The sequence below is a fragment of the Bos grunniens genome, chromosome 13 (genome assembly GCF_055505025.1).
Source record: "Bos grunniens cultivar Pamir isolate PY7600 chromosome 13, Bosgru_T2T1.0, whole genome shotgun sequence".
Taxonomy (NCBI): Eukaryota; Metazoa; Chordata; class Mammalia; order Artiodactyla; family Bovidae; genus Bos; species Bos grunniens.
In genome coordinates, this window is record NC_141177.1 from 4,847,866 (window position 1) to 4,862,376 (window position 14,511).

The 14,511-nt window shown below is 59.4% G+C and overlaps 1 protein-coding gene across 9 annotated transcripts in view; it reads left to right on the forward strand.

The window, feature by feature from the left end:
* Positions 1-14,511, forward strand: part of RIPOR3 (RIPOR family member 3) — a 73,050-nt gene that overhangs the window by 50,360 nt on the left and 8,179 nt on the right. For 5 of the 9 annotated variants that reach the window (XM_086331375.1, XM_086331382.1, XM_086331384.1 and 2 more), the window contains exons 3-14: positions 3,031-3,177; positions 4,735-4,813; positions 6,563-6,586; positions 6,892-6,945; positions 7,674-7,823; positions 7,980-8,043; positions 8,391-8,434; positions 8,612-8,737; positions 8,820-8,965; positions 10,474-10,603; positions 12,044-12,616; positions 13,920-14,050. In XM_086331375.1, the coding sequence (XP_086187501.1) occupies positions 3,031-3,177; positions 4,735-4,813; positions 6,563-6,586; positions 6,892-6,945; positions 7,674-7,823; positions 7,980-8,043; positions 8,391-8,434; positions 8,612-8,737; positions 8,820-8,965; positions 10,474-10,603; positions 12,044-12,616; positions 13,920-14,050 (1,668 nt within the window). Of the gene's footprint in view, positions 1-3,030; positions 3,178-4,734; positions 4,814-6,562; positions 6,587-6,891; positions 6,946-7,673; positions 7,824-7,979; positions 8,044-8,390; positions 8,435-8,611; positions 8,738-8,819; positions 8,966-10,473; positions 10,604-12,043; positions 12,617-13,919; positions 14,051-14,511 lie in introns of those variants that run through there. The other 4 variants (XM_086331378.1, XM_086331379.1, XM_086331381.1 and 1 more) reach the window with 2 other exon arrangements.

A 14,511-nucleotide genomic window follows, 5' to 3' on the forward strand; every position in this document is an offset into this window, starting at 1 on the left:
CGGAGGCTGTGTGCTAAGAGGTGGGTGACAGGGCATCCGGGAGGGTGGGAGAGCGAGGCACAGAGCCCCTTCCTGGGCTGTGCAAAGTGTCACTGGACGTACAGTGTGTGGATAACAGCGACAGCAGGTGCAGGGGTGAGCGCTACTGATGTGACAGGCTTATGCCAGGGCTCCATGCACGTTACCTGGTCAAGCACGGCCTGAATGGAGGAGCCTTCCCTGGTCAACCTATTGAAATTCATTATCCGGCCTTTGTTTTTTCTGGGCTCTAGGTACTATCCGATTATAACTTTTCAATTGGAGTATAGTTGTTGTGGGCTTTCCAGGTGGCTCAGTGATAAAGAATCCCCTGCCAGTGCAGGAGACGCAGGTTCCATCCCTGGGTCGGAAGGACCTTCTGCAGCAGGAAATGGCAACCCACTCCAGTGTTCTTGCCTGGGAAATCCCATGGACAGAGGAGCCTGGAGGCAAAAGAGTCCGCTGGGCTAAGTCGTGCTAAGACATGACCTAGCAACTAAACAACGAAAATAAATAGTTGCTGTATGATATAAATGATGTATGCACTTTAAAAAATCACCTTATTAACTCCAGCATATATATAGCACTTACTCTTTCCTGGGAGCTGCTTGAATCTCTTTACATTTACTCACTGTCACAGCAACCCTTCCTCTGGTCCTCATTTTACAGATGGCAGGGCAGCTCACAGGGTGGAGGTTTTGTCACTGTTTTGGTCACTGTGCTAGTCCCGGCTCCTGGAATGGCATCTGTGCGTAATAGGAGCTCAGTAAATATTTCCTGAGTGAATGACTATCTCATGATAACTCTGTGGGACGTGCCTTCTCATCATCCCTCTTTTACAGATGGCAAAACTGAGGCTCCAGCAGATTAAGTACCCGTGATCTCTGGGGTTAGGATTTGGACATGGGCAGCTGACCAGGAGCTGTGTCCCAAGAAATGATATGAGTTTCTAGCTTGGCGAGGCCCCGAGGTTTCCAGGGTGGGGTTCCAGATCCTTCTTTCCCACACCATCCTTGGGACGGAGTTCTCAGCATGCCTGGGCAAGGCTTGGATCTGAATCTCTGGCACGCTGGTTTGTGATGTGGCATCCACGCTGGGGAAGCACGGGGCTCGGGGCTTGGTCCCCGTCAGCAGGGGGGCAGGACAGCGCTCCTGAGTCGACCGCAGGTCTCTGTGACCGTCCATGGAGCGGGCAGCGTCCTGACTAGACTGGAAAGGCAGCCCAGCACCCTGCCAGCCCTTGTGGGGACCACGGCTCATTGGTGGCCCAGTGGCCTGCTCCCAGGCCTGGTGAAGGAGCTGGAGCTCTGTCCTGCTGGCCTCCTGCCTACTTTCCGGACCCCAAGTCCCGACCCCATTCTCTGAGGACCTTGAGCCTCCAAGATTAGGCCTCTGGCCCCTTGGCTCCCATCAAGGTGCCTGGCTCAGAGAAAGCCCCACTTAGGGTGGCTGTGCACGTCACTATTTATTCAAAGCCTTTAGCAAGCACCGGGCAACAGCGGGTGCTCAGCGTGTACCCTTCTGCTGCGTCTTATCACTCGGCTCCCTGGGCCGTTGGGGGGATGGTGTCGGTGAATCCAGCGGCCCAGGAGCTGCAGGCTAGGGCTTCATTTTCTCTGCTCTGTGGAAATCTTAGTTGTCACTGTTAAGGTCTTTGAAGCTGGAACTTTGCTAGGACCTAACGCTCTCCTCCCCACACCCGTCCCGGGGTCCCCAAGGCAGGTAGGGCCCAAGATGCAGCACCTCCCAGCATCTTCCCGCCTCTGCTTCAGTCAAGCCTCGCCCTGCGGGACCACCGCCCCCATCACACACAACTCCGCCGGCTCCTCTCCACCCTTGCTCAGTCTGTCCGCTCACCTGGAACACCCTTCTTGGGGGTGGAGGTACCTGTGTTCCTGCTCTTCCTTCAGGGTCCAGCCAAGGGCCCTTGACATGTGGCATTTCCCTTGTTCAGCTTAGTTCAGTATTTACTGAGCCCCTGCTGTCTTCCAGGCTGTGTTACAGGGAAGGATACAGATAGGATACCATTACTTCAACAGTAATGGACATTTATTAAGCACCTACTAACTGACCCCACCCTGCCAAACCTTTGACTTGGTATCTGGGAGAATTTTTAGCATTACCCTCTGATTCAGGTTCTGCTGTATTCCCCATTTTACAGATGAAAAAAACTGAGGCTCGGGTAGTGTATTAGTGTAGAAGTGAAGTTGCTTTGACACAGAAACCTCCCAAGATATAGAGTCTTAGATGAGACCAGTTGCTCCTCCCTCCTTCTCCTGAGCGCGTGGAGCCGGTGGATGGTCCGCTCCAGGGGCGGCCTCTCCCAGCTCTTGTTGCTCAGCGGTCCCCTGAGTGGGTCCCAGTGCACGGGGCTGGAGCCTGCTGCTCAGCGCACCGAGAAAGCCCAGGAAGGGGGAGAAGTTCTCTTTCCGGGGGAGGGATGTGTTGGCTAGTCCAGGCTTGGGACAGCGGTTTGCCTCAGAATGCCTGTGGATGCATGTGTGTGCGTGTTCATGAGTGTGGCAATTTGTCACTCCAGCTCTCGCCAGACTACATGAATAAAGAGCAGGGCTGGGGAGACACCCCAGAGGAAAACTGAGGCGCTGTTAACAGAGGGAGGGGGGTGGATGCTGGGCCGTCAAAGCCAACAGGTGCCCGGCCTGGGAACGCCACTGGACTACGGTTTGGTCTTCATGCTGCTTCGCCTGCACAGAGCTTGCTGAAGAGCGCAGACAGACAGACAGCATTGGCATTCAGGCTGCTGGATTGTATTGCTCACTCTAGGCTAATTTCTCATATCAGGTTCATCTTCAAATTCAAGCGCTCATTTTGCAGATGAGGAAGCTGAGTCCCAGGGAGTCTTGACAACCTTCTTGAGACCATGCAGCTTGGGGGCAGGACTCAGCGAGGTCTCCTGACTGCCTGGGGCTCTGGCCACCATTCCCGAAGGGCTTGTCCCCGAGAAGGGCCATGCCCAGACCCCCACCCTGATCCCCCCCATCCTTCTCACAGAAAGTCCGTCCACAGGAACTCAGTGAGATCTCGGATGCCTGCGAAATCCTCCAAGACGTACGGCACGCTGAGGAAGGGGTGCGTCTGTTCAGACCCCAAGCCCCAGCAAGTGAAGAAGATCTTCGAAGCGTTGAAGAGGGGGCTCAAGTAAGGAGGCAGTGTGCTGCCCGTTGCATCCTTTGGCCTCGTCCGCTTGCTCCTCTCTGCCTCTCCCTCGGCGTCGGGGGTGGGTCTTGTCTGTGCGCGGCCACAGAGTGAGCTCCTGGTTATCCGTTTAGTCAACAAGCATGTCCTGGGTGCAGCCACATGCTCGGCCCCTTCCTTGGGCGCCGGGATGAGGGAATAATGGCAGGGGCCCTGTTGCCATGGAGAACACCCACGGCGGGCAGGGCCGATGGCCATAAAGGAGTAATGTGGTCAACACCGTAACTTCCACGCACCCTGAGGGCAGTGAGGAGTGGGCGTGGTGGAGAGGCAGCACCTGGGGGGCCTGCACGCAGGGTGGTCCGGAGGCCTCCCTGAGGATGTCCTGGCTGTTTCTGAGAAGGACCCATGACGCTGGCCTCTGGGGGACAAACATCCCGGGCAGAGGGAAAGCACATGCAAAGGCCCTGTGGTAGGAGCTTGCAGAGGAGCCGGAGGTCAGGGCCAGGGCGGCTGGGCTTGAGTGAAGGAGAGAATGACTGATTGACTGAGCAGAGGCTCGGACAGAGGAGTCAGTCACTTATTCCCCATATTTTTATTGGAGGTTTATCAAGTGCCAGCCACAGAGTTCAGTTCAGTTCAGCCGCTCAGTCGTGTCTGACTCTTTGCGACCCCAGGGCCTGCAGCACGCCAGGCCTCCCTGTCCATCACCATCTCCTGGAGTTTGCTCAAACTCATGTCCATTGAGTCGGTGATGCCATCCAACCATCTCATCTCTGTTGACCCCTTTTCCTCCTGCCTTCAGTCTTTCCCAGCCTCAGAGTCTTTTCAAATGAGTCAGTTCTTCGCATCAGGTGGCCAAAGTATTGGAGCTTCAGCCTCAGCATCAGTCCTTCCAGTGAATATTCAGGGCTGATTTCCTTTAGGATGGGCTGGTTTGGTCTCCTTGCAGTCCAAGGGACTCTCAAGAGTCTCATTGGCTGCAAAACACAATGTGAAAAGTCTCCCTCGGACCCACGGCTTTTTCTGTGTTTTCCAAAATAGGGGTTTGCTAAGACCCATTCTGGTCCCGGCCATCCAGACAGCAGGACAGCCAGCCTTTGTCTGTGAGGAAGGCGTGTCCTCCCCGCTCCCTGCCCCCCACAGCTCCCATGGCTGGGGGGAGGATATTGGCCTCTGGAAGCCATCACCTGTTTTCAGATCTGGGTTCAGACTCTTCCCTGCCTTGTGGACCCTGTACTGGGTGGCTTCCGAGTCAGTTTGCCCATCTCTAAAATGGGTATAATAACAGCAGCTCCCTCCTGTTGGCAGGGCTGTTGGGGGAATTCCCGCTTGGCACAGTGCAGGGCACACAGTGTGTGGGATGCGGAGGCAGAGCGGGCGGGGGGCCGGGTTCTCGGCGGGGGGTCTGGCTCTGCCCTCTGACCCTTGAGTCTGCTGAGCACCCCGCTTCTCCCCAGGCCCGGCCGTGGCTGCCTCCTCCGTGGAGCACCGCGCCCCTGCCCATTTCGTTCCTTCCTCTTCTCCTTCCCAAACTCCTCTCCCTCGCCCTCCCCGCAGGGAGCATCTGTGCGCCCAGCAGGCCGAGCTGGATTACCTGACGGGACGCCACAAGGACACTCGCAGGAATTCCAGGCTGGTGAGACCCCTCCCCAGCCCCTCCCAGCCGAGTGCCCGGGTTCACCCCCTTGCCTGCCTCGTGGGTGTGAACCTCAGTCTTGGGAACGCAGAGGCCGACAGAGTAGGCTTTATTTTTAATGAATGAACCTCACTTGGACCCAAAACAAAAAACAAAACTCCAGAAAAGCCCAATACCAAAAACAAACCAAAAAAAATACGATGCCCCGTTAAATTTGATTTTCAGATAAATAACAAATCATTTTTCAGTGTAAGTATGTCCCCTGCCACCTTCAGGACATAGTTACACTAAAAAAGAAACTTTATCCATCGTTCATTTGAAATTTAAATGGAACTGGCTGTCTTGTCATTTATCTGCTGGCATTTCCAGGACCCCCCTGACGGGGGACCTGTGTCTCTCCAGCACTCAGGTTTTTTCCAGTCCTGGGGAGTCCCTCTCGGCCCCCTCGTCTCTATCTGGCTGCACTTGTCACACCTCCCTCTCCAACAGCTGCGGCTATTCAGCTGTCTCTGTCTCTCCCTTCTAGAAGTAACTCTGAGGAAGGCGAGGCTTGTGTAGAGGTCTGTATGTTTTAGCTGCTCCCATTTCATAGGTGGGTACACTGAGGCTGTGAAGGGGCCACCCAGAGGGACGAAGCACGTGGGGCCAGGTTCCCAGTCTCTGAGAAATTGCTGTACAGTTACTGTTCTTTCCAAAGCCTTGGGAACTTCCCCATTTCTTAATTTCTTACATAGGGTTTTCATCTCATAATCCCACATATACGATGTCACAGATGCACACCTAGGAAAGCAGACGCCCCTCTGGGGGGTGGTCAACCATCTTTTCCCTATTGCTTGACTGACCCCCCTCCCCGATCTTCTCTGTCCCATCCTGTTTAACCCTTGAGGATCATCTAGTATTTATCTTTCCATATTTTCCTCCCTCGCCACCTTACTGCAAGTACGCAGACTGTGTATATATATAGAGGGATCTGTAAGGGTCACCTTACAAAGTGAAGTCACAACCTGCAAACTCTCCCCTGTCTTACTTCTTTTCGTTGGTGGTCGCCAACTTTGTGGAAATTTGTCCAGGCTCAGATATAGTGACCCTAACCCACGCGGGTAAGGCAGGGCCTGTTTTGGAAATAACTTACATGATCACAGGCACACCCATCGTGGGCACACTGTTTGTGGCTGCTTTTCATGCTCCAGAGGCAGGAACCATGTGGCAGGCCCAAGCTGCGCTATTTACTCTCTGGCCCTTTGCACAGAGACCCCCTCACCCTGACAATAGATTCTTTTCACTGGCTGTACCATGGCGCCTGGCGGGGATGGCCCAGTCTCCTTCCATCTGAACTCCTGGTGCCGCCGGCTGCCTCTTCCGAGTATCTGGTTGTGGCTGAAGTCGCCCCTTAAATAAGCAAATCACAGTGGTTCCCCTCTCGTTGAATTTGCACCGTCCTTTTCATAACAACGCTGTGGGGTAGGCGCGATGGTGTCTCCTCTTTCAAAAGGAGATGGAGGCTCAGAGAGGCAGAGAAGCTTGCCTGGGACACACAGCTGGCACGTAGAGTCAGGCCTTAGCTGGCTCCCCCAAAGCCCATGTGTTCGCTCATTCTTCCTGCCCGGCCTGGACCGCAGCTTGCTGACTGCAGGCCTCGGAGGACGGAGCGGCCGCTGGCTTTTTGTCCTCTGAGCTCGGGCGCCCCTGGGATGGAGGCTCACGGGTCTTGGAGGAACGCTGGAGCCCTGACACCTCCCCCTCCAACAGGCTTTCTATTACGATCTGGACAAGGTGAGGGAAACTTCTCTCCGCATGGGGTAAGCAAGGCGGGCCGCGGCTAGGCTTGGCTGGATGGGAATAATGTCTTCGTGGGTCTTCCATCCCCCGGCCATCCTATGGGAGGAATACTTGGGTTTCCTCCCCACTTGACAGATGGGGAAACTGAGGCTCGGCCATGAGCCTTCCTTAGGGATAGTGAGGGGCTGGCCTGACTTCGAGCCCAGCTCTGTGTCAGGACCTGCAGGAGAGTGGTGTGGGCTTGGGGTGGGGGGTGGCCCAGGCTCCTTTTAAAGCACCTTCTCTTCTTCTGGGAGAAGCAAACACGCTCAGTGGAGAGGCACATTCGGAAGATGGAGTTTCACATCAGCAAGGTCAGCCTGGTTTCAGGGGCGCCTCTCTGCTTGAGGGGGGGACCTCTGTGCCGTCAGTGGAGGAAGGCTCTCTGGGTGCCAGGTGGCTGCAGAAAGCCAAGGGGGTGCAGAGACCGTGGGGGCTGAGCCCAGAGGTGGGGATCAGGGGATGGGGTTAGAGGGCCGAGTGATGAGTCCAACCACCCGGTTGTACGGACGGGGCTGTAGAGGCCCGGAGAGGGACACGACGGGCTCAAGGTCACACAGCAAGTCCCTCAAGCTTTATGTGGGCAAACCCCTCCATGAACTCGCTCTGCTCCCTGGGAGCCCCGCGGGTGGACGGAACATCACACACGCAGCTTCCCTGTTTGACCGCTGAAAACCGCATCCACCCATCCCGCTCACTAGTTTTTATCGTGCCTGAGCTGTGCGCCAGCCGCTGCCAGGTGCTGGGGATGCGGAGTGCATGGGACAGACGCGGTCCCTGCCCCCGAGGGCGCACGTGCGCTGGGGGCGGGGCCAGCACGACGTGGGGTGTGGCCTCCTGAGGGGCTGGGGTGGGGAGACAGTCCCGGTGCGTGCGCCCGCAGGTGGGCGGGGCCAGCACGACGTGGGGTGTGGCCTCCTGAGGGGCTGGGTGGGGAGACAGTCCCGGTGCCGCGCCCGCAGGTGGGCGGGGCCAGCACGACGTGGGGTGTGGCCTCCTGAGGGGCTGGGTGGGGAGACAGTCCCGGTGCGTGCGCCCGCAGGTGGACGAGCTCTATGAGGGCTACTGCATCCAGTGCCGCCTGCGCGACGGCGCCTCCAGCATGCAGCGGGCCTTCTCCCGGCGCCCGCCCAGCCGCGCCTCCAGGGAGAGCCTGCAGGAGCTGAGCCGCAGCCTGCAGGAATGCGCCGAGGTGGGTGGCGGAGGGCCGGTGTGGGGGCTCACGGGGCCCTGAGGCAGCCTCTGCCTCTGCCCCCGGGGGTGGGGGGTCTCTGTCTGGCAGGGTCCGTGCCTGCCCCGTGGTCCATCCCAGGGCAGGCGGTGAGCCGCCTCCTGTGGGGCTTTGCAGGACATGTGGTTTATCGAGGGGGCCCTGGAGGTTCACCTGGGCGAGTTCCGCGTCAGGATGAAAGGTGACAGGGCTGGGCTGGGGTGGGGGCAGTCTGGGTGGAGCCTCGGGCCTTCTCTGGGACCTGGGGCTTGTGCTGAGGGTGGGGGGTGATGGTCAGAACCCCAGGGTTCCAGGCCCAGCCCGGGTTTCCACTCCTGTGACTTGTGACCTCGGGCAAGTCCCGCCCGCTCTCTGAGTTGAAAGTGAGGGCCCTGGTCTGCCCCTTGTCATCCTGATGGCTTAGCTCACTGCCCATCCCCCCGAAGCTGATGACCCCCAGTGTGGCGGGGGGCTCCCCGCTTGAGGGCCTGTGACCCACGGGGTAAGGACAGTGGACAGCGGAGAGACGAGCCCGTCTCTGTGTTCCAGGCTTGGTGGGCTACGCACGTCTTTGTCCTGGAGACCAGTACGAGGTACGCCCGCCCTCTGGGATCCGTCCTCAGGGCTCCCCGCCAGGCCTTCGGAAGTGGGGTTTCTGGGAACCAGGGTCTCCGCTGGGTTCCTGTCCCCCGCCCCAGTTGGCAGGGAGGGCCCCCAGGGGGTGGCAAGGGGGCGCGGCTGACCGCTCCTTTCTCGGCCCTGGCGCACAGGTGCTCCTGCGTCTGGGCCGCCAACGCTGGAAGCTGCGGGGCCGCATCGAGTCGGACGACAGCCAGACCTGGGACGAGGAGGAGAAGGCCTTCATCCCCACCCTGCACGAGAACTTCGAGATCAAGGTGGGTGGGGCCGGGGGGCGGAGGGCGGAGCGGGAGGGAGTGGGGGCGCGGCGCCCACACCCACCGCTTCGCCCTCCCCCAGGTGACGGAGCTGCGCGGCCTGAGCTCGCTGGCGGTGGGCGCGGTGACCTGCGACATTACCGACTTCTTCACCACCCGGCCGCAGGTCATCGTGGTGGACATCACAGAGCTGGGCACCATCAAGCTGCAGCTGGAGGTGCTGTGGAAGTGAGTGCGGGCGGCCGCTTCCCCGCTGCCCCTCCGGAGGGGTGGGGGGTGGGCGGGGGTGGTGGGGGCAGGGGCCTAGGGAGAGTGGGGTCGGCCCCAAACCCGCCCCATCCAGGACGGCGGAGAGACCTCTCCGGCTCCCCCTGGTGGCCTGACCTCACCCCAGCATCCGCCCGGGGCGGCCCGCCCTCAGGCTGCCACCTAGACAAGCAGGGGCTCAGACCAGACCCCTTTCTGCAGCCCTGTCCATGCTGCGGCCTGACCCCCGCCCCGCGTTTAAATTCTCTTTTTTTTCACTTTTGAATTAGTGGCTATTAAAGACCGGGGCCGGCCAGGACCCTTTATGGCAGCCTCCTGGGCTGGATTCCCAGGAGAAACCCACCTCTGCCTTCCTACACCCACCATCTCCTTACCTGCTGACCCCAGCGCCCACCAGGCACAGGGGTGAGCGGTCACCCTGCGGTCCCCCTGGGCCACCGCCACGGATGGGGGACGCTCGTGGAAAGCACCCCGGCCTAGTGTGGGGCTTTCCACTGAGCATCCCATCCTGGTGGTTTCCACAGGTTTTGGTTTTTGGTAGCAGAGATCTTTTTTTTTTAATCGCCAAATGAAACCTTGTGTTTCGAGGAAATTCCCTTCTCCTGACTCCCCAGAGCAGGTGCTGCAGGAGCAAAGGGGCAGACACACGCTTCCTCTACTCTGGTGCCCGTTCTGACCAGTTGGGGCCAGTCTGTCTTTTCTCCCTGGGGGTGAACTGGGTAGACTTGGAGGAATGACACTCCCGCTTCAGTGCCTGCATTTGTCTAGTGGGGGTGAGCACACCGCTCAAGCGGTCAGGGCAGGGGGTGGCCCTGCAGCGCCCTGCAACCCCAGGTCGGGAAGGTCCAAGGACCCAGGCGTCCGGCTGGCCCATAAGTGCCCTGGGCGGGCAGGACAGGCATCCAGGCAGGGCCCCTGGGCTGTGGGCCCTCGTGGCTGAGCTGGGCTCTAGACGCTGTGAGCAGGGCCAGCGTGCAGACAGGCAAGCCGGTGTCCACGAGGCAGGGAGGGCTGACCCAGCCCTGGCAGCTCCAAGGACAGGCAAGGGCCTGGCTGGAGCGTCGCTTCTCGTGCTTCCCCCGCAGGTCTGCATCTTCCCCCAGGACTGTGATGGGAGCCCCCTGACCCGGGAGGAACCTGTGGGGGGCGGTGATGTGGTTTACGCAGAAGATGGCAGCTCTGAGTGTCCGCTGCTGCTCTGCTGAGCTTCTCAAAGGGCCTCCAAAGGGGGGTCATTCATCGGCCCCTCCAAGGGGGCCAATCGCTGCCCCTCCCCATTTGGCTAAGGACCCTCGGGGCAATGGATATCTGAGACGTTTCTGGGAGGCTTCAGAGGGGGGACCTGGAGTCCCTCCACTGTGCCTGTCCACGCCCCCCCACACTGAGCCTCTGTCTCAAGTCCCCTGGTCCTGTCTGTGGTCCGATGTCCTCCGGCCGTCGATGACACCCTGGCCTCTGCTCTCCTCCAGCCCATTTGATACCGAGAGCTTCCTGGTGTCACCCAGCCCCCCGGGCAAGTTCTCCATAGGCAGCAGGAAGGGCTCCTTGTACAACTGGACACCCCCAAACACCCCCAGCTTCCGGGAGAGATACTACCTGGTGAGTGAGCCTCCCTGGGTGGGGATGTGGTGGGCGGGCTGGGATTGGGGGTGGGGGGTGTGACTCCCCAGGGGTCAGCACATGGTCAGCACGTGCACCTCCAGCTGCAGCAAGCTTTGGGCTCAGCCTTCCTTGTTTGGGGGTGTTTTGGGGTACCTTTTCTTTTTCACTGCCTGCCCTCTGTTCTGCGGCCTCTGGACTCGGTTCTGGCCTTGACTGGGTGGGGTTCTCCAGATGGTTCTGCCACCCCGGCCACAGCCTCGGGCTCGTTTGTTTCGCACTTGGAACGTGTTTCCAGTAGGTAATAGATTGACTTCGTTTGTGGTGAGATAGATACCTCTTTCCTGTGACCTCCAGGGGCCTGGGTCCCCTCCTTAGCACCCCTACTCTTCTCAGCTTCCTCCGTGGTCCTCCAGAGAGGCTCTGGGCCATCTGGGAGCAGATGCAGCCTCTCTAGCCTGTGTCCCTCAGCAGCCCTTGCCCTGGTGACGCCCTGGAGACCTTCTCTGTCATGTTGGCGCCATGCAGCATCTCGTACTTGGCTAAAAACTGCACTTAACAAGATACTGAGGCTCAGTTTTTGCTGTTACCAACAAGTGGGCAGTAAACGACCTGGTACACACGTCACCCTGTGTGTGTCGATGCCCAGGGAGGGTCCAGGCATGCGGAGCGGGACCACCCTGTCGCCCTCCTCTGGACCTTAGGTGGGGAAGGCAGCTTTAGATGAGCCAGGCAGCTTGTGCATTTAAAGGAAACTGGTTGTCCAGCCGGGGTGGTCCCAGCGTACTTTGCTTACAAAGTCATTTACGGTCAAGAGCATGGACTCTGAAGCCAGATGGCCTGGGCTCCAAATTCTGTCTATCTCTGCCTTTCATCTGCCGTGTGACCTTGAGCAAGTCACTCAACCTCTCTGAACTTCTGTTTCTGTATCGGAGAAATGAAACTAACAGCTCTGCCCCTATGGGGCTTTGTGAGGGTTAAATAAGTGACTTTGTAAATGAGGAATGCTCTCTGGAATGCCTGGCAGTTACAGGTGGTGCTGTAGGAACGTCAGCCATTGGTCTGGTTGATGAGGGGGAGGGCACAGCAGAGGAGGTCAGAGTTCGTGTATGCTGGCCTGGATTAAAATGCCCGCACGTCCATCCTTCCTCGCGCGCACCTTGCTTCTCCGGGGGCAGAAGTGTGCCACCCTCAGGGAGGTGTGGTGAGGGTTCACTTCGAGCTGACTAGGGAGCTGGGGCTGGAAAGGAGTGAGTGAGCGGGATACGGGGGGCCTGGCTCTCACCGGCGCTTCCGGGTGCTAGGCGCCTTGGCGGACCCCGGTCATCCCGCGGCTGTGGGTATACAGAGCAGACGTCTGGGGGCCACCCTCGGGGGTCTGACTCTGATCCCCAGGGCAGCTGCTGAGGCTGGCCGGCCTGTCTGTCTGTCTGTCTCCAGTCTGTCCTGCAGCCGCGGGCACAGCAGGCCTTGCTGCTGGACAGGCCGAGGGCCCCCTCTGTCCTCAGCTGCCTGTCCGACGGCGACCTTCGGGGCCCCGGCCTGCGGAGCCGCAGTCAGGAGCTGCCCGAGATGGACTCCTTCAGCTCTGAGGACCCCCGAGACACGGAGACCAGCACATCGGCATCCACTTCAGACGTGGGCTTCCTACCCTCGGCCGTGGGCCCCAATACCTCCATCGAAGAGGAGGCCCCAGAGGAACCCCCGCCCCTGGGCCTCCTGCCGGACATGCTGCACCTGGCGGAGGGTTCGTTCGTGGAGCAGCCGGGCTGGAGAGACTTGGGGGTGGGAACCCCCGACCTGTCACGGGGCTCCCCCTTCCACAACGACGCGCTCCCGGGGAGCCAGGGAGGCCCCGACGAAGGAGACCCCAAGGACACGGCAAGTGGGCCTGGGCTGCCCCTCGAGAGGCCTCTGCAGGAGGTGCTGGACCTACTGAGGTCTGTGGACCCTGCCCCGCCGCAGCTCCGGGAGCTGGAGTACCAGATCCTTGCCTTCAGGGACCGGCTGAAGGTATGTGGGCTCTCTGCGGGGGGCACGCCCTGATGGTGCCCTGACTGGCAGTGGGACAGGGAGCCTGGCATGTTAGGGAAAAACTGAAATAAACTTTTGGCCCACACAGTACTTAGGTTTGGTGACTTTGCTGTTTGAAACAGCCCCCGAGGGCTGGGCTGAGATGCTGGTCAGTGTTGCTGATGCACCTTGTGGAGGAAGTCTGTGTGCTGGATAAGTCTTGTTCAGCCTTGGCTGAGCAGCCTTTGAGCTCGGTGTTAAGTCAGTGATCAGCCTTTGCTGAGCAGCCTTTGAGCTCGGTGTTAAGTCAGCGGTGTGTCTATTAAGTGAGACGCCTTTAAGCAGACATAGGCACCCCAGGGGGCACCGTGGGAAAGGATCTGCCTGCCAGCACAGGAGACACAAGAGACGCGGGTTCCATCCCTGGGTCGGGAGGATTCCCTGGAGAAGGAAACGGCAGCCCACACGAGTATTCTTGCCTGGAAAATTCCATGGACAGAGGAATCTGGCAGGCCACAGCCCTTGGGGTCACAGAGTCAAACACGACTGAGCACACGCGCGCACACACAGACACAGACAACAAGGTTCTGTGCTGACAGGCAGATGAAAAGCATTGACCCGAGGCTCATGGCCTCTGCATTTCCCGTGCAAGCAGACTGGTTCAGTTTCAAATCCCAGGGGTCACGGTGACTTTATGCGCCGTAATTGCTGTGAATAACGGGGCCGTGTGTGTGTGTGCGCCTGTGCGTGTGTGCATACATACATGTGCACATGTTTTTTCCCCATCAAGCAAGGAAACATCTGCAAGCAGCCTTATTCTTATCTTGTTGCTCAAGATGTTCTCCCTGGGTCAACCTTCAGGAGCCCAGTTCTGACTCGTGGGGTCTGAGCTAGCCCCGTGCACTCTGTGGGACTCAGCCACAGGGGAGCGGCCCCTGCGAGGCTTTGATGACTTGACCCTTCCCGTCCCGCAGGCAAGGGCTGCCTCCAAAGTCCTCCCCTTCCACGCTTCCCTGGGAGAGGAGACATCTGCAATCCAGAGGCTTACCTGGTGGCCTTTGGCCCGGGTTGTTGGGCCTGACCCACGCTGTCTTAACAAAATAATTTACAATTAGCTGTCGATAGTTGAAAACTGGGCGGCTCCCCACAAAGTCGAGGTTTCTGGTTTTTCTTGGAAACGTTAACGGTCCGCCTCAGGCCCCACACCCCGGGTGGCAGGGCCCCTTGGGGAGGGCCCTGGGGACATGCCCCCCGGCCCGGGCGCCCCTGAGGTCTGGCCGTCGGTCCGTCCGTCTGCCCGCAGCCCCGCAGAGCTCGCCGGGAGCACGCATCCACTGAGAGCCTGATGGAGTGCATCCTGGAGAGCTTCTCCTTCCTCAACGCCCACATCACCCCCCACGAGCTGGCCCTGTTTGGGGGCTCCCAGGGCCTGCGGTGAGTGCGCCCCTCCCAGCACTGACCTGGAGTCCAGCCTCGGGCCCAGCGGCCTGCCGGCCCCTCAGCCCCGACTCTGTGTTGGTTTCTTTATTATGGCCCTGGCCCTGCCTGGCATGTGACCAGCGGAGCAAACAAGGATCACTCAGCTAGCCTTGAGCGTCTGCTCTGAGCAGTGGGCTTTCTTTTTAAATCTTATAAAACGACTCCGGTACACGCAGTAGAACCTCAGACCTCTGCGGAGCAATCTCGCAGCCCCGCCCCCACAAGCATGGCAGGCACCCACAGCTCAGCAGCACAGAAGTACACGAATGGGTTACATTTCTCCCCACCTCCCGGGACCCCCCAGGGAGGGGGTGCCACGTCCACCCCCTCAGGGCTCGGGCTCAGCCCGTCATGGAGCAGACACGGTGCCGGGTGCGCTGGTGTCTTACTCAACCCCCCGGTGGCCCAAGCTTGGG